Source organism: Drosophila grimshawi, unplaced genomic scaffold, assembly GCF_018153295.1.
Source record: "Drosophila grimshawi isolate 15287-2541.00 unplaced genomic scaffold, ASM1815329v1 contig_1377, whole genome shotgun sequence".
Taxonomy (NCBI): Eukaryota; Metazoa; Arthropoda; class Insecta; order Diptera; family Drosophilidae; genus Drosophila; species Drosophila grimshawi.
This window is the reverse complement of record NW_025062900.1, coordinates 8,153,714-8,178,988: the sequence shown is the minus strand read 5'-3', so window position 1 is coordinate 8,178,988 and position 25,275 is coordinate 8,153,714. Positions and strand designations below refer to the sequence as shown.

Here is a 25,275-nt window from a genome sequence, read left to right as displayed (position 1 = left end):
GCCAAATGCAAGTGAAATCTCTGCCAACGACTGCGAATTGGCTTTAACCAATTGCCAAAATCCCAGCTAAAATCCTTAAGGTTCTGCTTAAACTCCAATGCGGCATAATAAGCGGAAGCGACTTAAAGACGGCAAAGCGCACAGAAACCAAAAGAAGATAGTGAATGGGCTACGCTTCACTAGCTGCCAAGCAGAGCTGAGCAGAGCAGGGAGTTGCCCAAAATCCACAACCGATAGAGGGAGCGAGAAAAAAATCATCATTACCAGAAATGTCCTGCAGCGTCAATTTGCGGACGCCGTTGGCATTGTGCCCTCTGGCCAGGACCAGCACCGGGAGCAGACCAACAGCAGGCCCTTAGCCAGACACTTAAGTCTAATGGTTTTGTCAGCCACGCCCCATGGGCGCATGGGCGTGGTGTTCTGGAGTGCCACTGCACGCATACAAATTGACAATTTTATTAGCTACATAAATTAGTGCAAATAATCAATAAGCAATGTGCCAAAAAGCAGACGAGCACAAAATGGGCAAATGGAGTCGAAAGGACTGCAATTGCGGCATAAATTCAATTTATTTGCCACAATTGCCGTTAAGACGCTGCAAAGCCTTAGTGCGATGATATTTGTGTGTCAATTAGATCCTCGGGCTAACCTGTCTGACACAGCCCCTTCCCTCTCTCTCTCTCATTCTCTTTCTCCCTTACTCTGCTTTACTTTCCCCCTATATTTCTTTTAATCTTATTGCATTAAGTTCCACCTGCAACACTCTTCCCTTTTCCTCGTGCACCAACTTGTTTAATTACTTAATTTGCGCGCATTTGCGTATTGCATACTTTGACGTAACTGCTGGATCACAGAAGAGGGAAAGGAAAGGTCGAGGAGTATTCCAGTGGGAAGCATTGCATCCATCCAACCACATTTCAAAGGGCTACCAACTGAAACTTGCTCACAGCTGTTAGCTCTTGTTGATCCTTTCAATTGCTGTGTTAATTAGCTAAGTCGAAACAGTTTGCTTATTCGAAAATGAATTCTCAGAAGTTGGCAGACGTTTCGCTGGCATTTTTCTGCTGTCCATCAAAATATATAAAGTGCATTTTCAGGTTTTTAGTTGAGCTAAGTGATTACTGCATAATTTTTAAGAGTTTGTTTTAACAAACTTGCTGACGGATATAGATTTTAAATAAAAAGCTGTATTGACTGTAATTGTAATCACTTATAAATACGCTTGAAATAGTAGTAAAAAAATTAATGTCTGTAAAGTTATTTATTAATGTTTCCAAGGTTTCCATGAAATGACTGCTCAAAATAATAGTAGTGCTTCTGCATTGACTACTACTCACCCAAGTTGACTACTACTCACCCAAGTTGGTAAATATTGATTGGCTGATATTTGGTGACTTCTTTTTTATTGTCAAAAGGATTTGGATCTGCCGATAATTGTGTTAATGTTGTTATCCGAAATCCATGTTTTGCATGAATGGTTTGGATACATTTTAAAACACCAAAATCGTGCGATATACTGTCCACTATTATACATGTGTACAAAATTCATGAACCAATAATTGGGCCAACTATACTTCATTGAATTAATGCATTTATTATATTATATAAATATTTTTTAATTTAAAGACTCATGTCGTGCTTAATGACGTGCTCGTATCAGGCTGCAGTCACGTACAGTAAGCGAGTAATGAACAAGTCGTGCTGAGTCGTGTCACGAAAGCCAAGCGTGACTTTCTTTTTGGTGCATTTCATTATTTGCTAAGCATTTCCTTCTGAACATCGCAGTCATCTGGCGCCACATCATCGACTTTAGTTGGCTTCAATGAATGCAAATTGTTTGCTCTGCTCGCTGGCTGCTGGCCAAGTTGAAAAGAACTCAACAGCTCTACACTTAAATGCCGGAAATGAAATACAAGCAAGGCGACAAACAAGGCGGGACCCGGATAAGAGGCAAGGGTTCTCGGCTTACACAATTTGCTGTCAAACTTAACTGAAATTAGAACGTGATTAGATTTCATTTAAGCATTAAGCACAACTGACAGCCAGCATGACAGCTTAATTGGAGATGGAGACTTGCGTCTGCTCTATTCGGGCTTGAAAATGATATTTTGAGCACGCAAATTTATTGATAATTAACTGAATGCTGCAGATAATGAAAGAGAGCTATAAGGATATGAATGGAACGTAGCAGTTGAGCTGGACACATTAATTATATTGTGCATAATTAACAAATCTCGACTTGAAGTCGCACACACAAACACACACACACACACACATTGGGGGAAAGTTGGGGGAAATCTGCTCGGTCAAGCGCATTAATTAAAGCTCACAGCCGAATTGAGTCCACGCAAGTAGAAGTTATTAGTTGAGATATAGATAAAGCTGGTGCTCGGTCTAATTTACGGTATTAATGGCTGTGCAGAAATGGCATGAAATTATCTCATAATTGGTCGGGCTACTTAAGCGCATATATATATATATATATATACATTTGTTTGTGTGTATGTATGTAAGTCTGGCAGCGAGACGCAAAAGTAGATTATCAAGTGAAACTAAAGCCACTGTGGCATGTGTGCTGTCAATGACAGTTAAACACAACACCTATGTCAAAGTCCAAACATGGCAAAAAGAAACAAGGGCGTTTAACAAGCCGACACGTAACATGCAGCCAAAACACAATACAAGAAAAGACAACAGCAGACAACAGACGACAACGAGTAGTCGCCTTAATCGTTGCGAAGTTAAACAAACACAAATAGATTGGTTCAAAGTTCAGTCAATACACAATGCCAAAAGTCAAATTGTGACAACTGTTCGGTTCTTCTGCAGGAAAGTAAGAGTTGGCAACCAAAATGACAAGCCCAAAGGCAAAGCAAAGGATGTGAAGGCGTCAACAGCAAACCAGAATGCGAGAAACGGCCTTTGGGCCCAACGGCTGATGATTGGTTTTATTTTGGCTCACAACTTTCGATCGATGGTTATTGACTACTAAAACAACTTTATGGCTTTATCATAGCTTATATGGCCGCTGCTACACTATACATATAGTTTTATATAGATATCTATGACTATCACAACATCTTTAATTTGTAGTCCCCTTTTTGTCGACCTAAAATTTTTTTTTTAACTGGTATCATTAATGTGTAAGTTTCACTTGCCTGCAAGTCATTTCTAGTCATGTTGAACGCATTTATGTGTCCTTTCATGCGGCAAATGAAAAGCTTAACCAACCGCTCTCCTCATTACCTTCATCATCAGCTAACAGTTTATATTAGCTTGGAGAGGGTGGAATGTTGTGGGCAGGCATTGCTTTACTTTGCATAAATGCGAATGCTCTCGTCTAGGAGAACCTAATTAGCTTACAGACAGCGCAACATTTCATTAAACAAATGGTCCCTAGTGTATAATTTTAATACGCAATTACAGCCAACTCAACGCCACTCAATTGGCTGATAGTAAGCCCCATCCTCCGCTCCATCCATATATATATTTATATACATATATATATATGTATATACTTCAACATAAGCCGGGAAAATAAATTTGATTTGATGCTCATTGCGTTGGCGGTTACCTACGCTATCATCGGGTTGCCTGGCAGTCGTTTGGGAGGCGATTGTGCCGAGGGTGGGCTTTAAATTATTTGATAATTTATGCGAAAATTATGTGACAATTGAGCGAAAAATGCGAAGCAAATTGCTGCTCGAGTTGCCGGGCAACATAACTGAACAGAACTGAACACAACACACGAGGAGCTCGTGGCTTAGGAATCGGCTTTATTTGAAAATGTGGTGTCATCATCAATCAATTAGTTGCCATGTCAAAAAGGGCCACGATGCGACACTAGACCTCGTACCAGGCCGCGTGTTCTGGCTCCGCGTACGACTCCATCTCCTCAATGTCGTTGAAGATGCGCATAGGACACACAAACTTGAAAAACTCAAGTAGCACAAAGTAGATGGACTCCAGCATAATTATAGAAACGCAAACAGAGATTGCACTGCGGCCAGTGGGAGATGGTGTAATATGGATGTAGGCAACTAGCCAGGGACAATTGATGAGCTAGACACGGTGTAGGCGAACCCAGATAACAAACTGACTTGACCAGTGCTGTGACCTGAGCAGAAACATGAGATAAGTTTGGCACTCTTAATTATGTTCACTCACCAGCAGCATGGAAATTTTGCAATGCGTTTAATTGATTGGAGCGGCTTGTGTTTTGTGCTTTGATACTTTAATTTCATTTCAGGAATAGAATCTGCTGAAAAACTCCTTCATTACTATTTGTTTGTATCGCTCACAGCCTACTATAAGTTTGTTATACTTTGTTCAGTTTGGAGCACTATTAAGCTTGACACCTTCACTCTCTTCACCTTGGCCAGCACTCGCATTTCCAATTAACGCCACAGCACCCGCAAAAATGTTAACCACAGCGTCTCAATTACAGCTCACTTTGCTGGTTTTCCACCCCCTCCAAATCGGTTAACCGTTTAAGGCCACAAATGTGTGTTACCTGAATTATTTAAATGCCTGAATTTGTGCTTAACTATTAGATTAACGCATCTACATAGTTAATGATTATAATTCCTGCTACTCAACACTGTTGTATGTGTCTCTACGCCCCAAGCAGTGTTGCCAATAAGCGTTGCCAATTTACTACAAATACTTACAAATCTGGCTTACAATCGATAATAATATTTCGTTTCGATAGCGTTTTTCTGCCCTCACATTGAGTCTTTGATGGAAGTGACATTAAATATTCAGTTGAACGCACCAAATCTGTGGCTAAGACCCGATTTACGATGTAAATATTATACAATCACCTATCGAAAAAAGTTTACCGCTTCGCCATGGTAATTAAGAGCCACACACTGAGCACCTGTGCACACACAGATGCTTTTACAATTCCGCCCCTAAATGCCACGACCACAAATTGTTCCTCTTCAGGTACATTGCAAGTATCTAAAAACAAAAGAGAAGTGAAATTGTTGATTATTTTTTATATATATGGTGTCAAAAGAAAAATTTGCTGCATACTTTTAGGCTGTTGGTTAATATTAACCCTGGGCAGCAGCAACGAGCACATTTAAAATGCAATCAATCAAAGCTGGCCTGGGAGGCAATTTGGGGCGTTGTTTTTGTGGGCGTGGCCGACAGACAAAAGCCGCAACAGCGCAAGATTCAAATTAATTATTATGCATATATCAACATTTATATGCACAAAGGCATACACATTTATATTAATACATTACGTATGTATTTTCATATACAATTCATTGTGTTTTTACTTGTGCGCATATATGTATTTTATATTATTTGTATATCATTGTGCATAATTTTTTAACAACTGTTTATTAGCGCGATTTCAGCCGCAGTCCGCTGACGATTTAATTTAATATTAATTTGCTTTTTCCTTGCAGAAATGGTAAATGTAAAAGTGTAGTTAAAATGCATTCAGCTTTTACTCTCAACGGTTTCAATACTGACGGCGCCACTAGCGAAGCGTGTGCTAAATGTTTGCCTGATTAATTGAAAATAAAATGAAATAAAATAATGTTAAAATTATGTATTTAAAACAAGTGAAGCCAAATACACAAATAAAACTCGAGGCTGACAACAACAAACGCAAATTTGTCGCCGGATTGAAAATTAATTAAGCGCTTATTTAATATTCCAACTTTTGTTGTTACTCTCCTGACTTGTCGCTATTTATTCAGCTGTATAGATTTAATGATCAAATTATGCGACCTGTAATTGGGTCAGATTAACGAAGGTAAACCAATTTGAAAGTGATTAAGGTCTGTCTCTAAGTTGAGCACAGTTACGTTATATATGGTTGCTTTAAAAAAAACTTTGAACTTGAGACACTTTGATTGATCTGAAATTTATAAGTATTTGGTGTTTATAAAATGTGGAATATGATGATGCTCTTCAGATAAGACTTTCGGACTTTAAAGAAAAATCAGATAATTTATTTATTATTGATTTCATGTTCCCAAAAGTTGTATGTTCTCTATTAGTGATAGTTCATTTTTCTATTTCAATATATTCAATGTCTTTTTGGTTCTTGCACAATTGCTTACTCTCCTTTTCGATCGTATGAACTCGAGTTCATTATATTATAATCATTGATTGTATAATTATAAATAATTCACTTTGCTTAAGTAACAGTTGTCTATATTCAGTTCTCTGAGACATCTAATTGCATCTTGCGAAGATACACACTGCTCATATCTACATACACAGATCTCCTCGTAATTAAAAATTCCATTATCTGCTGGCTAAGTTAAAGACCCAAGTGATGCTTTGGAGCTTTTGTGGCATCAGCATTAACAACATCAGCATCAACAAAAACTTTCTCAATGGCCACTCAAAAGTTGAAGCTCAGCTCTTTGGGCAGGGGCCACTTCACTTCATCATCGTCATTGCCATCGTTCACAGACGGCACACTCTTACAATTATTGCCAACCACATGGACACGGATGCGGAACATGGGGCATACAGCATAGAGCATGGAGCATGGAGCATGGCATATGGACATGAACAAGGACATGAACAAGGACACTCTCGGCTGCATGTAATAGTGTTCAATTTTTCGCATTTTGCTCAGGCAACTCGACGGGCGGAACGATGTCTGAGCGATTGCAAGCGACTACTGTTGCTGTCCCACCTGCCACATGCCACACGCCATATGCAACTTGCCACCTGCAAACTGCCAGCCATAATAATATTAAACAATACATATAAATCACTCAGCTCTCTGACAACGAGCCAAACGTCCACCAGGCAAGCTGGCAATCCGGCAATCCGGCAAACTGGCAAGCCCGACAAACCCGACAAACCCGCCAACCGGGCAACCGGGCAACCGGGCAAACTGGGGAAATGGCTCTGACAGGCTGAAGGTTTTCATAAAAATTTACCGTCATAATGCTTATTTTAAAAGTCAATATGTTCGCTGCCTGTTATTTTAACACCCAACATGTCCAGGTGCCAGCGACCGGCATGCTCTCTCTCACATCCATTGTAAAGGACAGCAGGCAACAGCAGCAGCAGCAGCAGCAGCAACAACAGCAAAATGTCAACCAACAACACAACACAACAAGCAGCAAACAACAAACAGCACACAAAATAAAGCCAAAGTGGGCAAAAAAAAATTGGCTGGCCAAAAAGGAAGCCAGTCGGAGAGGACCTGCAGCCATCTAAAGTTAAGCGACACATGTCACCTGGCCAAAGCCCTTAAAGAAAAATGGTATGGTTGACACTCTGCTCCAGCTGCTGTACCGACTGCTGTAGCCGAATCACCTTTTTTCCTTTTCTTCTTCTTGTTCTTGTTCATATCCGGGCCGCTGTCTTCCGCTTTATATGACATGATTATGTGCAAAAGTGCAACAGGCAGCCAGTCAGGCATTCAGCCATTCAGTCTGACCAGCCGACAAAACGGATGTGCAACCCCAACCCACTCTTTCAACAACCATCAACCCTCCGCCCACTTTCTCCGCAATGTGCTCACCTGACGCGATGTCAAATGGCCCTCAACCGTTGCCAACACGCTCCACGTGAATGGACGCTGTTTGAGTCAGGAACTGCAGTTCGGCTTCGTTGACCTCCTGTCAGTGTGATCCCATTTAAGATATGATTTAAGATAATAAACATAAGGATACTAATAGCTTATCGAATCATTTTACTGTACACTAAGCGTTCTACAAATATTTAGTTTGTTGTAGGTGAAGTAAAAGTATTGTAAAATCGGTTACCAAAGTGAAATATAATACAAACAAAGTAAGGTGTTCAATTTAAATTTAATCAGTATCAGAATGACCAATAATGTATATGGGCTGTGGTTTCGTTCATTCGGACAGTATGCGAATTCCCTTGGATGGTCGTTATCTCAGTTGATTATTACATCGGAATCAGTACTCTAATTGCGCTCGACATTATGCTAAAATCCTTATGCACAATCTGTCCGTGATAGCGGGTGACTGGCAATTGAACAACCCTATTGAAACTATGCCGGACTATTCTCGATCCGTGACGAAGACTTCTCTCCATTCAAATTTGAAAATGGAATCACCGTTCTAGAAATGGGCTTCCTCTCACAACCAAATATTGGCATCCTCTGCCTTCCCAGTCCGGGCGCAGTGTACGACTCCAGTGTCTGCATAGCGACTGCCTGGAAGCTGAACAAGAAGGACGATGTCATCATTGTTTTATTTATATGCTTACTAATACAAATATGATTTCTCTATTTGTCCTCTCTGTTTTTTTTCTTTATGGAGCACATTGCGCATGATGAAACTGCATAAATGAATTGTGAACATTTTGTTGGTGCTTGGAAATATAGTTATTTCAATCTGGTCAATTTAATGTGCCTTACCGGGTACAGTGGTCGGGAATGGGTTAATTCGCGTTTCACTTGCCGCCGTCAATGAACGTCATCTCTGCTCTGCTCATGTGACAAGCTCCCATCCCCAGAAACGGCTTTGTTGCTGCTGCCCGTCTGCCTCTGCCTTTGACCCACTTTACAGACCAAAAACGCTGCTGCTGCTGCTGCTTATCGGCGAGCGACGTCGAGGCCGCGAGCGCGTTGTACTTTTACCGATAAAAAGAGAGAGAAAAGAAAGAAAAAAAAAGGGAAATAAAATCAACAAAACCGAATTTGTTGGGCGATGACGTGTGCGTCGTCTGCGCTTGCTGATCGCCTGTTAAATTAGCAAACTATTTAAAATGTTTTAAACTTTTTTACGCTCTGTGTTGTTAAATTTTATAAACAAAATAAAAATATTTATATACATATTGAGAGTGAGAGAGAGAGAGAGACACAACAATAAACTGTTTACATATTTACTTTTGCTGATCGCCGAGATCACTGCTTATGGGGCGGCTGCGTCGTCTTCTTGTTTACCATAATTCTCGGCCCGGGCCACAGAAATGAGTGCTTTGCTTGTCGAGCGTCGTGCGTCGAACGTGGAGGGTATCTCGATCACTACTCCCATGTTCCTCTTTCCCTTTCTCTCTCTCTGTCTCTTTCTCTATCTCACTGTTGTTGCTCGACGATAAGCCCTCAGCATAGCGTTGTTTCTTTGCTGCTACGGCGTAACGGTAATTCCGTAAAACTCTATGAAATACGGTATTATTTTGTACTAATTTGAATAGGCGTACAGCTTTCAAGAGCAACCTATCTCTCACACACACATGTTAACAGTGACAACTCACTGATAATTTCGCAGTTGGCCCAATCTTGTGTACACACACACACACATATATACTTATATATGTATATACACATGGGCTTATACACATGAATGTGTTTGAGTGTATTCACTTCACTCACATTCACACTCACACACAGAAGCATTTATTGTTGTGCGGGCTTAATTTGTTTATTCGTTGATTTGAAATTCTTCGCTTAGCTGTGGGACACATTTGTTTAAATAACGCAAAATACACTGCCAGAAAGTGGCATAAATTAAAACAGATATCAAATATATATAGACCTTAGCTATGAATATATTAATTGATTCATTTTCTGTTTCACAAATATTTGTATTACTTTTGTTCTGTATTCAAAGCGGAGTCGATTTCAGTAAAGTCTAAATAATAATATTCAAACTAAATCTAACCATGATATTATACTACGCTAATTTTGCTATACAGTTTCTTCAAGTGTAGTCGTCCATGTATGTGTATATGTATTTGTATGTAGATACAATCGAATATTCTGTCTGTCGGCATTATGTTTTATCCAAAGTGAGAAACACTTGATGGCAGAACCGGAACAGATACAAACACTTCCTCTAAGAAACTGCACGCCTGTGATTTTGGATAAATGCTCCGCATGGCATTCGCCACAGAAATATGCGGCAGTTATTTTGCCCTATTCATATGCACGTATTATTGGAAGATGAAATATGATATTTGCCTTAGCTTTTCTCGAGTCGGTTATATTGCTGCTATGCACACTGCTCAGCAATGCGATAGATATAATACACTCACTCATACACATAGCCGTGTATTACATCATATCATTTGATTGTTCGGTTCCAGTTGTGTGGCATTGACTCACTTATCGGACTACCTCGAGGGGGCTTTACGCTCGCCAGCCGCTACAACGGTCCGCCTACCCCCTACCCCCGACTCCCCATGCCCATTTCCAGTGTGGAGCCCACTTTGTGGAGCGCGTGAAATGCATTAAGCAAACGACTTTCAAGCGTTTGCTGTGCGCTTGTTACAAAAAGTTTATGATTTCGTATTAAACAAAAAAATTAATGTTTTATAGCGGACGAAAAAGTATAAATATATTAAGTTGGATGGTTGTTTACCTTGCCTCTATAAGGCAGAATTTTTACTCATTGTTAAATTAACCCTATAAATGTGAAATGTTAGATGTTCCCCAATAGATATTTCCAAGTGCCGTCAAGTGTAATAGAGTAATAATATTAGTCTCTTAATCTTAGTGCTTATAAATAAATTATTTAGTTTATTAAATTAAATGGAATATAGATATAATTTTAGTTTGTATATACTTTTAGAGCAACAGTTACAAGATCAAGTTAAAGGTTTACCATATCATTAACCCCTCCGGCTTTCTAGCATTTAAACGTCAGCCAATCGTCATCGTTTACTCGCTGCTCGCTCCCACTTCAGCTTGCTGACGCTCTCTCTCCGACGCGTTGTAATGCTACAGCGCTCTCTCTCTCTCTCTCTCTCTCTCTCTATCTCTCTCATTTTCTGTCTCTCATATTCTATCTCTGTCTGTTTGCGGCGCTCTCTTTCTGCTTGCTTGCGTTTTGTTGGCGTTGGGTTCAACGATCCCCAAAAGTTTGGAGCATGCGGTTCGTTGAACTGCCGAAACGAGCAACTGTAAATGCCGCCGCAGTTATCGCTTTCAGCGCCGGCAGCTGCCTGTTGCGGCTGCGCGCCCGATACACGCACAAGGCGTCTGATTTTTCTTTCTATCGTCGCCACGCATCGGTGCCACTGATCGTGTGTTGCTGGGTCAGGGGCGGTCCCTGAACGTGACACCATTGGGAGGCATTTACCTCGTTGCTGGCACATTGAACCTTGTTTGTGAAGTTCGAGTGCAAGTCATTGCGCTTGCCCAAAACTGGGTTAAATAGCGCTGGGCCAGGGCCTCGACCCCGACCCCGACCCCGACCCCGACCACGGCACCGTTGCCTTGCCTTGCCACAGGGCCGGCCAACAATGTATGTGACGTGGTCATTACTTTCGGTTTTTATGTAGAAATCGATAGCTTGCTTTGTTTATGGATCAGGCGGCCAGCAGTCGCAGCAGTTGCAGCAACACCAACATGAAGCATTTATTACAACAACAAGGAATTTCGTTGCGTACAATTATCATAAGCACATTCAGTCTTCGTTTCGTTTCGTTTCGTTTTATATGTGATTTTTTTCTTATGGTTTTTTTTTTCTTTTTCTGCTAGTTGCTATGCCAGTGTTAACATATAGCAGCTGCCTCGCCCCCCTCCCCCATTCCCCTGCTGAGCACCTAGGGCGACTGATGTTTTGTTGCTTCGTTGCCTTTTGTTGTGTTCACTCTCGCTTTTAAAACATGATCGATAATATACAGGCATAAAGTAACAGGCAAACATAATAGCCCAGCTAAGCGACACGCGACTCCATAATTTCTGTTGTGCGTATCTTGGCCTCTCACTCTCCCCCTCTCTCAAGCTCTCTATCTCTCTCTCTCTCTCTCTCTCGCTCTCTCTCTTTCTCTCTCTGTTTTTCTTTCTTGCAATCTCTCGTCTTCTCTCTCTATCCCTCTCTCTCTCTATATTGTGCTCTGTTTGCTGTTGACCTTGTTGTTGTTTGTTGCTTTTGTTTTTGGTTGCCATTGAAAACTTTAACAATTGACGGGAAACGCGGGCAGCAGCATAAAATAAACCGCTCAGAAAAAATTTTGTATTTTGAGATTGCTAAAGATACTATTATGAGAAATATTACCTGTAATCTGATAAGTCTTTTCAACATGCATTAAATAATATTCTTCTTAAGATCCAACAAAACGAACAGTTTTACTTTTCATAATATTCTTTAATCGAAAATTGTTCGAAAATTGTTGCGTTTGGAACTCTGTGAAATGCATTGCTAAAGATACCATTATGAAAAATGTAGCTTATTCTCCGATTAGTATTTTTAAGTAAAATATGTTATTCTTCTTAAAATTTAACAAGACGAACAGTTTTATGATTATATTATTTTTATAGAACAGTGGTAATTTTCGCATCTTCTGCTTCTGTTCATTCAATTCCTTTTCATTTATATTCTACCACTTCCTCGGAGCGTAAGTTTGTGTTTGTATGTGAATACGTAGTATATACTCATACATAAATACGTACTCATACTCATACTCATACTCATACTCATAGTCATTTACTCGCATTATGAGCATTCAGTAGTACGACGATTATTGTTGTTCGCTTTTTGGTTTTCCAAGGTTTTCCAGTCCGATCAGATTAGCGATTCAAGGCTTCCTTTATTTTAACTTAAACTGGCCATGCTGCGAGCCGCTTGGTAAACCTTCTGTTGGCCTGGCCAAAATAGAACAGCAACGGTTTCTAAACAGTTGCACTTCTCTGCCCTTTAGAGTATTGAGAGTCCGTGTGTCTCTTTAGCCACTAAATACATTCCTGGTGTCTGTTTCTCGCCTTTCGACAAAACAAATAGTTTTTGTTTACGCAAATTTGTGCGGCCCATTGAGCGAAGCGCCCGGCTAGATGAGCGGACCGGCGTACGACACACGGCGTATGTGATTAGTTTTTTCGTACTATTTGGAACCGGCGCTCAGCGATTATGTGTAGGAACCTCACGGCTCTGGGGGCAGCATGAAGTTTTTATGTTGATATGAATACAACAACTGCGACAACAACGACGAACCGTGTACAGAGCTAGCGAGTGCCATAAAAATCAACGTGAAACAACAATTAGCATTCAAGGTTAACCAGAAATGAGCTGACAGACAGACGCGTCGCAATGCGTTGTGATACGAGAGAATACGGCGTTCAACAGTCCCCACTTGGGGACAATCCAACACCAACAACAACAACACAACAACAAGACAACAGCAGCTAAGCAATTGTTTTAGCAGACCCAGCCCAACCAACAGAAACAACAACCGGTTCTTGTGCTAACAGCAATACATTTATTATGTATCTTAATCTGCATTTTAGTTGCTCAATAAATATGTTGATCTTATGTCTAGACTCCCTAGAAATACTTGATATGCCACATAAATAAAATAATTTAATTACATACAACTTTGTGTAAGTTTTTCTAAGACATAAAGGATATTTTGCTTAATGAACCAAGAATTTGCATTGATACTGCTAGAAGACAAGCAGTGGAAAATGCAACTTAAACAAATAATACGAAAAACCATCACATTCAGTATTTTTTTTAGTAATTTAGCAATTTCGTGAAATTATATGTTATTAATTATATTACTGTTAAATTGATGTCATTCAATTACATAAAAAATGTTTAAGTTCTTTTAGAAGATAGAGTATTGAATACAGTATTTGCGTTCCTATAGACTTAATGTTAATTTATATATTTATAGCAATCTATCAAATTCAGCAATATTTATTTTCATAAATATATTTAATTTTTCATTTAAGAACAGTCCACAATTTTTAAAAAAGTTTGTCGGTAAAGGGTAAAGAAACTAGTATTAAATATGGTACCTGTAAATTGAAATATCTTATTTAAATATATCAATTCTGATTATATAATTTTGTAATCATAAGACGAGTCCAATTGAACTCAAAGTCTTTAAGATTTATCGATTCAAAATTTGATATGTATGCACGTAGGTAGATATATATATATATATATATATATATATATATATAAATATATATATATATATATATATATATATATATTTTTCTTAACTTAGATAAAGATTTTGCTTAAAATTTTCGACTGTCTAACTTAACTACGAGGTATCTCGCAGTCGAGCACACTCGCCCAGAGACCGCTCTTACTCAACTGCGAGTTCAATGATCCCACGTTACTAATCTACAGATTAACATGCTTTCCTGCAGCCCTGATCAACAGCATCAGCGCAATTTCCTATGTATGCTACGCTGCTTTATGATTTATGATGGGTTGGTTGCCAACGCCAGCCGCGAGCGTTGAGCCCAAACTCAAAATTCACTTTCGATTTTCAATTTTACTAGGAAGTTTTTTATAGATGCGACCAGGCGCTCAGGGCCACAAGGGCGACGGTCACCGCGATCGGGCCAAAATACGCACTGTTCTTGCTGTTTCACTCGCACACACATGTTGGTGGGTGTGTGTGTGTGTGTGTGTGAGTGTATGAGAGGTAGTTTTATTTTTTGGTAGCTCATTTTGTATGTCTTTTTTTATGGCCGAAACGATTAGTGACCTACTTTTTCTTTTTGGGCTCGTTGTGTTTTCTTTTTAAGCTTCAGAAATTTCATTGTTGATTTTTATACGTATTTTTGCGGAAGAGAGCAAGCTAAAAATGTGATGAGAATTGTATCACAACAACAACAATCAGTTTACTCATTGAAATACAACACTATTCATCATGGAACCACAAAATAATAATAGCAAAATAATTTTTAAACAAATTTATGTGCACTAGTTACTCATAAATTAGAGCAATTAATGCTTCTGTGTTAAGAATATATATACTTTAAAGTGTTGTTGATTCATACAAAAAGCTTTTAAATCAAAAAAATAAATAATAAAAATGTTATTGTACTAAATATAATGGTATTAAATCAAAAATATTGGAATCAAGCTATTATTAAATTACCATATCTGGCAGGAATGTTTAAAGTGTAATTAGTAATTTGGTAGCTGAGCAACTTCTTTAAATTGGCAATATAGGAATCCAGAAGTACAATATTTAATTTATAAATATTAATCAAAATTAAAAGAAAAAACACAGCAGAAAGCAATATTATTATCAATTACCATATTTGGTAGGCATATTTAAACCGAAATTTGTAATTTAGTAACTGTGCAACTTAAACGAGGCTTATCATAAGTCTCTGTCTTTGTATTTGTGTATATATAGTTGTGCGCACACACCTATACAGGGACAAGTAAGCAAATTCCGCGCTGCTCCACAAAGTTTTTCCATGCACAAAAATCCAATGTAAGCCGCCAGGTATCATAATTAAGCTACAATAACTTGTCATATTTAAGCCGTTGTGACAATGCTCACGGCTTGTGGTGCTTCACTTGCTGCACATACTATACTATGTCTCTATCTCACTCTCTCACTCACCAAAACCATCTCTCTCTCTATGTTGTGTTTTACAGAGGTGGCTGTTGGGCTGCGGGATGTTAACGTTCGCATTCCGGCGGCCGTTAAACGCGGCGATAATGCGCTCTTAATCTGCAATTATGACATCGAGAACGACACGCTCTATGCGGTAAAGTGGTACAGAGGCCGCAGGGAGTTCTATCGCTATACGCCGAAGGAGAACCCAGCCTGGAAGATATTCACGAAAACCAACGAAATCGATGTGGAGGTGAGTCTCAGTTGTATAAGTGCTCATCATCGTGTTTCCTCATCATGAACCAAATTGAAAAGGAGACCTGAAAGGGCTGCCAATGTAAATTGCTGTAAATAAGTGCAAAAACGTTGTTGTTATTGTTGTTGTTGTTGTTATAGGTAGTGGTTATATTAACGACAGCAACAACAATACGCAGTGTAAGCTGTTTACCATCGCTTCAGTTCCATTTCTCACAGTGTATATGTACGTGTGTGTGTGTGCTTTTCGATGTTTGTTTTATACATGTTAAAAAGTTTTAATTAACATTTTTGACTTTTAACTTGCTGCTGTTGCAGTTGTTACACACGCACACACACACACACTCATGCCTTGCCGGCCATTTTATCCTCCACATTTCATTGTTGACTTTTGTTGACATTGCGAAAATTAAAAGCGAACTGCCGCAAAATTGTGTTCAAGCTGTTGCATTCAGCATGTCGCAGTACTGCACAAAATATCTTATATATAAACTCAAGCCCAGAGTAATCGTATATATTATATTGAATATAATAACCTCTTTGGCGCACAGTGGTCACTTTTTGATTATCAGCTCAGCACATGAACATCACGAACTTAACTTATTATTTTCAGTGATTTTCATAGTTTTTAATATTATTCGGTGAACTCTTAAATATGTTTTTCGCTGGCTTAGGATCAAGCTTTTCTTTGTATTTACTGTGAAATATATTTCGAATCGCGCCGAACTTTGTCTTCTTGTTCGTAAAAATAAAAAATAAGCGAAGCGAAAAACATATTTAAAATATCTCTTATTATATTTCAATAGTTTGCTTTTCATTTCAAGGATATGTTTTTAACAACTGCTTATTGACGTTTGTAATTCAACAAGATGTTACTCTGCCAACATTTTAATAGTATTGATTTATCTCGTACGGGCATACTAAAACAATATTCTAAAGCCTCTGAACAACAGACATTAAATTCGGTTTTTAAATGCGACTTTATTTATACTTAATTTGATTTATATAGAGCATCGTTTTATTATGAATATAATTAATTGAAATGAAATCCTACTATTTCATTTTCTAGCGCTTGAAACAAATATATTGACCAAATTTAATATTGAAATTAAAAAAATAAATAAACAAATTATAAATTATTAAAAACGTGAAAAGAATATACTTTCAAAGAATTATGAATTGTTGTTTAGGGGCAATAAACTTTTTATTGCAATATTATCATTTTTAATATCAACTCAATATTTTTTTTTGAATTGAATAGAGCTTAAATTAAATTACAATTACGCAATAACATATCTCTTGACAGACCACAAAATCGAATGCCAGCCATGTGCTGTTGCGCAATGTGCCCACCTCCATATCTGGTAAATTTGCCTGTGAAGTATCCGCAGATGCGCCTACATTCGACACCTCCATTGTGGCCGCCGATATGGAAGTTGTCGGTATGTAATCAAATGCACTTTCCCGTAAAGATACAACTTTAACCTTTAACACGCCTAGAGCTGCCTACACAAAGGCCGATTATAACGGGCATTCATTCACGTTATCGCCTGGGCGATGTTATCAATGGCAACTGTTCATCGGATTATTCAAAGCCGGCGGCTAATCTCACCTGGTGGATAAATGACATACAGGTATATATGATAAATAAAAAATTGAATGAAATGAAAAAATTGTGGAATTTATTAAATGTTATTGTGGAACAGGTGCCACCAAATTATTTGCATGTCTATGACATACAACGACACCTGGCTGAACACCTGGAATCATCGGTGCTGGAGCTCAATTTTGTCGTGATAACGCATCATTTTATTAAAGGACGCCTCAAGGTTAATGGCTATAGTTAATCTTTTAAATATGTCCAAATATATATTGAAAGTCTTTATTGTGCTCTGACAGCTAAAGTGTTCAGCACGCATACACGATATCTATGCGCAGGAGAGTGAGAAACTCATCGAAGAGGATCGTCCCCGTATTTTGGCTTCAGGACGATCGCCAGATATGAATATGTATCCCTTTGATCAGCCTGGCGATGCCGATGAGCACAATGAGCTCTTTTTGACGCACAAAAGTAAGTCACTTTATAATTAATCTCAAGCCAAAAGTAAAATAAACAAGAATGATATAGTCAACCTGTTAAATATACAGAATACTTTGGAATGTAACTTGGTTGTAGTTTATTCGATCCAGTGTATCCAGTATATATATAATTAATGGGGTTGAAGATGCTTCCTTTTGCCTATTACATACTTTTACACAAAATCATTATCTCTTTATTAATCATCTAATACTCTGAAACTCTTTGTTATCAGTTCCATACGATCCCTTAACACTTTAACAGACTCAAATTCTCCCCACACTTACTTCTTTCATAGTATGTAATCAATAACTCATTTGATTAAGGACCGCACATTAGTTAGCCGCCACATTGCAAAATTGCTGAACGTTTGTTTAAAAATTAGAACAAATCCATGGCCAAAGATAAGCAGAGGCCATACTGACACACACCCACGTACACTAGGTTCATTGCTGGCTGGACAATAGGTATACAAATCTTAGCCTGATTGTTTTGCAACTAAAACAAATGCGAAGGAGACCGCTGGGGATTGGGATACATTACACGCACGCCATTAGAATGATAAACGGAGGATTTAATATCAAAGTTAGTGGAAAAAGGACGCAGGACGCCGGACAACGGCAGCAGCTCACCTTATTAGCTATTGTTGTTGTTTGCTTTGCGTTGCGCCACGATTTATTAATGCTCTGCGCTAAGCTACAAGCAATTAATTCAAAGATTAATTTCACCAGCGGGTGCCACAGTCAAAGCCCCCGCAGCCCTCACACAATCACCACAACCACAGAAACCTCAGTCTTAACCCGCTTTTAATATGTTTTCTCCCTGTCCTTTTTTATTTTCACAGATGCTGCTGTCTCCTTCAGACAGTCGGCACTCAATTGGCAACAGCAACTTACTCTGTTTGTGCTAATGGGTCTATTGCACTTGGCCTGGTCAGCAATTCAGCCCCGAAGAACGAACAGGACGAACCACCAAAGTATCTGTAGCCCGACTCAGGAGCAGCCCAACTCACAGAAGAATGTGCGAGAATTGCAGTTACGGTGATGAGCTGGCCAGGGAGAAATGGAGACTTCAAATCGCATGCCGAGAAGAGCAGTCGCTGTGTCAGACCCATAAGCAAAGGCCTATCTATATATAATAGTTTTCATATACACTTTTATATATATAAAATGTATATGTAAATCAATCAGTGAAGCTCTTGCAACAATTACGACATTCATTTATATAAACAGTGCATACATATATAGCAAATCAACTAGCAACATTTGTCACTAACTTTAACGTTTAGCGAATGTTGGTTGTGCATCATAGACAGAGAGCTGCCCCTCCCCCTCATTAATCTAACACATACATATAGTATATACCAATATTGAAAACACATACTGTATAAATTCTTTATTTCGATTCTTGCAGTTTTGTCAGCTAAACCTAAGTCAAATGTAAATAAATCATAAGACATCTAAATTCAAAAAAAAAAAAAAAATTAAAGAAATATCTAAAATTTAAGCAACTTTTTCCGTTTTATTTTAAGATAACGGTTTTCCTTCTGTTTTTGGATGTGCAAAAGTTTCAACTTTGTGATTTCTAGGCGTCTATTCGTTAGTATATTTACTAGTATTAAATCAAAAAGGAAAAAGGTTGGTTTAGAAAACTGTACAACCTAACTAAGTATTTAACCATTGTTAAACAAGTGTGAGTTTACTTTTAGTTAAAACTGTGAATTAAATGGCAGCCAAATAAATTGAGTGTTTATTTAATCCGATTGCTGGGCTTACTATATATGAATGTGTATTTATGAATATGTAAGTATATAACCAGTTTATTATATTTTCAGAACTTTGCAGTGCTCTGCTGCCTACAAGAATACCATAATACAATTTAAAATTTTTGATAAACTTTGCCAAGATTTCAAAGTATTATGGAAAGCATTTCTCGGCAAACAATGCAGTGTTATTGTTTGTAATTATCGATCAATTATTTTCTAAGATTTCGCTCATTTTACAGCTCGCAGAACAAGTCGCACAGAAGTGAGACCAAACGCTCCAAAAATGTACTAACAAAATTAGTCTTATGCCGATACAAATCTTGGCAAAAGTATGCAATGAAATTCGGCCAGTGTAAAATCTTTGCGCCTCCCAAAAATATGCAATGATCAGCTTAGTGCATTGTAGAAAAAGTATGCCTCACAATGAATTAGTTGTGGCATGTGGCGCAGCCTAATTTTCAATAATCAAACTAAGCTGCTTGCTGCTGATTCTGTTCGCTTTGTAAGTGGACCCTCTGCTAACGAACCACATTCGTTCCAGAGTCTGATTCTCTTTTCTGCTCACATCCAGGGCCAGAGCTAATGCGTCTGTACTGAAAAAAGAAAATATGGTTTGTATATATCACTCCAAGTAATTCTAAGTCAAATGGCATTTCAGCATATAAGTCAAAAGTGGATGAAACTGGAAAATGTATGGCACTTTTGCGAGCACTTTCTACGCTTAAAAAATCATGATTAATGTTTTTAGTTCAGTTGAGATAACAAGAACTCACATTTTGAACTATTACAATTTTCAATTATTAATTTCCACTTGCATATTATTTGAAACTTGCTATTGTTAAGCAATTTTGGTTTGATTTTTTTTTCTGCTCTTTGGGGTTCGCCTTGTCGTCCTCGACAAAGTGTAAAATATTATGGCGTCAACTGAAAAAGCCACAAATGAAAAACTTCTAATTTGGGTGACAAAAACAACAAGACAAGGCATATAATGGGCCAAACAGTGTGAAAGTGGGACAGACTGACACAAAAAAAAACAGCGTCAAATGGGTTGGCAGTCTGCACAAACCGACCAAAAACCACTTGGCAGCACCCCACTTAAAACGTGCTTGTCAGTACACCGCACGTCAGTTGACTAGGGACAGAGAGATTATTTTGAATAAACTCAACTACTATATGAAAACAAAAACATATAACTGTTATTTGATTATCTTTTACGAGTCTTTTATTATTATCTGTCCAAATATATCAAAATAAAACTTGCAGATTTATAATATAATATTTCTGAGAAAATTTCTAATAATTTTATGTTTTTGAAAAGCGAAATTAAGTTTTTTGGAAACAAGCAGCTTTATATATTTAGAAATTAGTAAGCATTCTAGAGCTGAATAAAAAACAAAACAAACTTACCTGAATAATACTTAGAAAAATGTTTTAGAAATCAGAAGAATCACAAAAATAATGTTATCATAAAAATTTTTACACTTTATACTAACCTAGATAATAAGATTTAAAGAAATATTCGAATAATAAGCAAATCAAATTTTAGTATACAAATGTAAAAAATAGAAGAATGAGACAAATACGCTTCAACCTAACCTAGTCTGTTCTAATAAGATTAAATAATATATTAGTAAAAATGAGCGAATATTATTAAAATGGTTAACCCTATTCGTGTGTTGAGTGCTGTAGCGTGTGAGCACGTGTGTGTGTGCGTGTGTGTGTGTGTGTGTGTGTGTGTGTGTGTGTGTGTGTGTGTGTAGGTGTCGTCGATCTGCCATTGCATACTATTTGGCGCGTCGCTTTGTTGTTGGTGTTTGCAATTTCGCACTCGACTGCATCTCAGCATATCTGAATGTGATTCAAAAGCTCTATATGTGAGTTTATGTGAGTGTATGCATATGTATAGGTGTGTGTGTGTATGTGTGTGGGTGTGAGTGTGGGCGTATGTGCCTTGCTTCTTACTAGGCGTCTGTAAGCAGGGCGTGGTCGCAGCCCATTGCACTGTTGCAAATTTATTGTGCGTGTGAATGCGCAACTCTCTCTCTATCGCTATCTGTATCTCTGTCTCTGTCTCTTTGTGTGTCTCTATCTCTGTCTGTCTTTTTGGTATGCGGCTTTGCTTTGCCAGTCAGCGAACCCATGCAATTGCTCGAAAATGACTTTTGGCACGAGTCTGTTGCAAAAAGCGTCGATGGGGACAAGCTATGATACTCAGGGCTGAAGCAGGAGCAGGAGCTGGAGCTGGAGATGGTGCTTTGAGTGAGGCTGCAGTTGGATGCTGCTAATGGACAATCGAAAACGCATTCAACTGGCAATTTCGGTTTTGCCCCATGGCGCCATCGTCAGCTGTGTGGGCAAATTGATTCCCGTTGCGGTTGCTTGGCACCAACAGGCGTCGCCACCAGGTGGCGCCCTCATTAAAACTGCACTGCAACATTTCCTTCGCGCTCTTCCTCTGCACAAATTGTCAAAAACATTCAAAATGCTTGTGGCTAACTTGCTAGCGAATTTGCAGTGGCTTTTTCTTGTTTTTCACTTGCATGGAAAACATTTGTTAATTGCTTTTCAGTTACTGCGATTACTCTTTGTCTGTCTATCTCTCTCTCTCTCCCTCTCTCGGTGTCGGCACAAGAATAGCTGAAAAGCAAAAACATTTAATTTTTTAATTAAAATAATTTAATATAAAGCTTGTGCTTGCTTTGCCTTCAAGTAAACAATGTGAAAGATTATGCAACGTGTTAGTTAAAAAATGTCAACTGCAGAAATATATATAATTTGTTGTCCCGAAATTATAGACATTTAGTTTGAACATCTTAAAATAATGAGTTATATTTTGAAATATATAATTAGACACATTATTTTTATTTATTTCTTCTTATCCTTTCATAAACTCTCCGTATTTTTTTATCTTTTCATTTAAATTTTTTTTCAAATATTTGTCTATAAGTTTTTCGCTGTTTAGGTTAAATGCTATCAATAAAATATAAAATTTTCGTTAAATGATTGAACTAGTTAAATAGAAATAATTATTGTGGAATTCATATAGCACATAAAGTAAGCGACAAACAGCACTTGTAAGTTTATTATACATATTTATACGAGAGTTGCGCTTAGTTCAAAGATGCAAAGAGTGCAGCACTAACTTAAGGTCCAAATTATGAGAGATCAACAAGAATTTAGCTCCAGCGAACATTCTCACCAGGTTCATCGATTTGTTTATTTGATTGGAAACAGTTGCTTTTTTTTTCTCACAATTTATAAATAGCAAATTGGAAAAGCTGTTCGGTATATTCAGTGCGCATTTATGTATAGCTGAATACAGTTCGTTCGCGCGATTCAGACCAATCTTTTCGAGAACTTGTGGGCGTGGTGGCAATGCAAGTGAAAACGCCGATCTGCCTGCTGCAACTCTTGTTGCTGCATTCTTTGGCCTGGGTGCAAGGTATACGATGATCAGACCACGCAATGTATGTGAACTAATTAGGTTTCCATCTTGAATTTGAAGCGCGTCGCGGCTTTGGTCCCGGTGATCAGGACTGGGGCTATGTGGAGGTACGCGAGGGAGCTCACCTCTTCTACTGGCTGTACTATACGACGGCGAACGTGAGCGCTTATACGGATCGACCGTTGGTCATCTGGCTACAGGGTGGTCCCGGCATCGCCTCCACGGGCTGCGGCTGCTTTGAGCAGCTGGGCCCCATTGATATTGAGGGCAGGCCACGTGACAGCAATTGGGTGCAGCATATGAATGTGCTTTTCATCGATAGTCCCGTTGGCACCGGTTTTAGCTATGTGGAGCAGCCACATGGTCACTATGCGATGCATAATAACCGCATAGCACTCGATCTGGTCGAATTGATGCATCAGTTTTTGCTGCAGTATCCTGCCTTCCAGCGCGTCCCCATCCACATCTTCTCGGAAAGCTATGGCGGCAAGATGGCGCCCGAATTTGCCCTAGAGTTGCACTTGGCGGAGCAGCGCGGAGAGCTGGTGTGCCAGCTGAAGTCGGTGGTGATGGGAAATCCATGGACATCGCCGTTGGACAGCACGCTATCCTATGCACCCTATCTGCTGCAGATGGGCATTGTCGATCACGTTGGCTATCGGGATATTGCCGGTGTGGCGGCCGAGATTGCTCGCTTGGTCTATGCTGGGAAGTGGCTACAGGCGCTCGATCAAAGCATCCAGGAGGTGATTGAGACGCACACTGGCGGCGTCTTTCTATACAATACACAGCGACGCGTCCATGTCAACGATGTCTATCGCTATGGTGAGGATCCCCAGCTGCGTGAGTTTATGGTTAACAATGTGACGCGGACACTGAATCTGACAAACATGTCCGAGTGGATGGCGCAGAATGCGACAGTCTTTATCAAACTGGGCGGCGACATCTTCAAGCCAGCTGTAGACATTGGTAAATTGAATTGCCTTGAATCACAAAGCTTAAAACTCAATTGAATTCAATTTACAGTTGCCCGCCTGCTGGATGAGACGCCGCTGCGTGTGGGCGTCTATTCGGGGATGCTGGATCTGCTGTGCGCCACACCCGGCACCGTCAACTGGATCAATCGGATGCAGTGGCATCGCAAGGATCAGTACGTGTCCGCAACACGTCGCCCCCTGCGCATCAAAGGCATGCTCGAGGGCTACGAGAAGCAGGGCGGTGGTTTCAGCATGTTCTGGATTTACCGTGCAGGTCATCTGGTGCAGCAAGACAATCCAGCGGCCATGTCTCACATCCTGCGTGAGTTTACAGGCTTCGGATGATGACTGACCTCTCTCTCTCTCTCTCTTTCTCTCACTCACTTTCTCTCTGTGTGTTCTCCGAAATAAAGTATGAACTGAAATTAATGTGTGTTTGCTTAAGTCAATGCTCAGAAACACAATCGACCAGAAAACTAGAAAAATTGTCTGATTTTAAGAAATAATTTAATCTATATTTAAAAAAGTGTTCTTCGAAGTTAAGAAAATGATTACCTTGATGTTTAGAAAGACACAACCTTAATTTTGATATATATACTTTCTGAATAATGGGGTAAAATAACACTGTAAACTAAAAGTGAACTCTCAGAGGTTCAAAAACTGTGTCAGTATTTTCTTCAGCTCTTTATGCTATCGTTTTAGAGAAACCATGACTACTGCTGAGTAATCTTTTAACAATTTACTTGAAATTAAGTCTAATTGGTTACAATGCGGTCTACCACGGGGGCCACAAGCAGACGTACGGAAAATATCATCATACCACCATACCTGCTCTTCATCCCTCCCTTCCGGATGCCCTTTTCTGTAGCGTTTTACAGGTGCACCACATCAATTTATTTTCCACACAAAAGCCTATTAAAACTCGCACACACTTTGGGTAGCATTTGATGGGTTGTTGTGGGCCTGTAACTAAATGTTTGCCAAATGGAACCACTTAACCTTTTTTTTCTTACTTCTTCCACATTCACCTTTGTTTTTCTCTTTTTGCTGTGGATGCAATTCGCCCGAGAAAAATGAGAAAAGTTGTGGGTGAGTGGAAGAGCTACTGCGTTCATGTCTCGAGCCACAGAAAAACAAATTAATTAAAAACTTAAAAGTTTTTCCAGAGCGGTGCGAATTGCTTGGCAAAAAGACAGAGACAAGTAAATGAGAAAGAGAATCGCTGAGGCAGAATTTTTTTTTCAATGCGTTCTGTTCTGGTTAATCAGAAATGCACAATTGATTTAAGTTAAACTTGTTGATGACATTCCTACCTTTTTCTTATATGTACCAGCTGTGATTGGATGCTTTAGTGAGTTGAAAACAATGGTAATAGGTAGGAAAGTTCATTATATTGTGGTGATTGGAATAAGAAAGCAACGTTCTCAATTAAATATTTAAAATCTTAACTCTTGCTTAAATTAAATTTAGTAAATAAAACAGT

The 25,275-nt window shown here is 38.9% G+C and overlaps 2 protein-coding genes across 2 annotated transcripts in view; both read left to right on the top strand.

Annotated features, from left to right (window-relative positions):
• The window catches only part of LOC6561355, a 63,686-nt gene extending 44,598 nt beyond the window's left edge, over positions 1-19,088 (top strand). Inside the window, exons 3-8 of the mRNA XM_032736596.2 lie at positions 15,315-15,526; positions 16,835-16,970; positions 17,029-17,162; positions 17,235-17,357; positions 17,428-17,599; positions 18,450-19,088. Of these exons, the coding sequence (XP_032592487.1) occupies positions 15,315-15,526; positions 16,835-16,970; positions 17,029-17,162; positions 17,235-17,357; positions 17,428-17,599; positions 18,450-18,649 (977 nt within the window). The 3' untranslated portion in view covers positions 18,650-19,088. The remainder of the gene's footprint in view (positions 1-15,314; positions 15,527-16,834; positions 16,971-17,028; positions 17,163-17,234; positions 17,358-17,427; positions 17,600-18,449) is intronic.
• A 3,580-nt stretch (positions 19,089-22,668) lies between these two features.
• Positions 22,669-24,236, top strand: LOC116805256 (retinoid-inducible serine carboxypeptidase-like). The gene is made up of 3 exons (XM_032736136.1): positions 22,669-22,812; positions 22,876-23,784; positions 23,842-24,236. Exons 1-3 carry the CDS (start codon positions 22,746-22,748, stop codon positions 24,135-24,137), a joined length of 1,272 nt encoding a protein of 423 aa, XP_032592027.1. The 5' UTR covers positions 22,669-22,745; the 3' UTR covers positions 24,138-24,236.
• The last annotated feature ends 1,039 nt before the right edge of the window (positions 24,237-25,275 follow it).

Bases quoted from the DNA above. Each gene is read 5' to 3' on its own strand.
- LOC116805256 (XM_032736136.1), top strand. From the start codon at position 22,746: ATGCAAGTGAAAACGCCGATCTGCCTGCTGCAACTCTTGTTGCTGCAT. The intron at 22,813-22,875 runs GTATACGATGAT...TTGAATTTGAAG, and splicing joins TTCTTTGGCCTGGGTGCAAG to CGCGTCGCGGCTTTGGTCCC. The intron at 23,785-23,841 runs GTAAATTGAATT...TTCAATTTACAG, and splicing joins CAAGCCAGCTGTAGACATTG to TTGCCCGCCTGCTGGATGAG.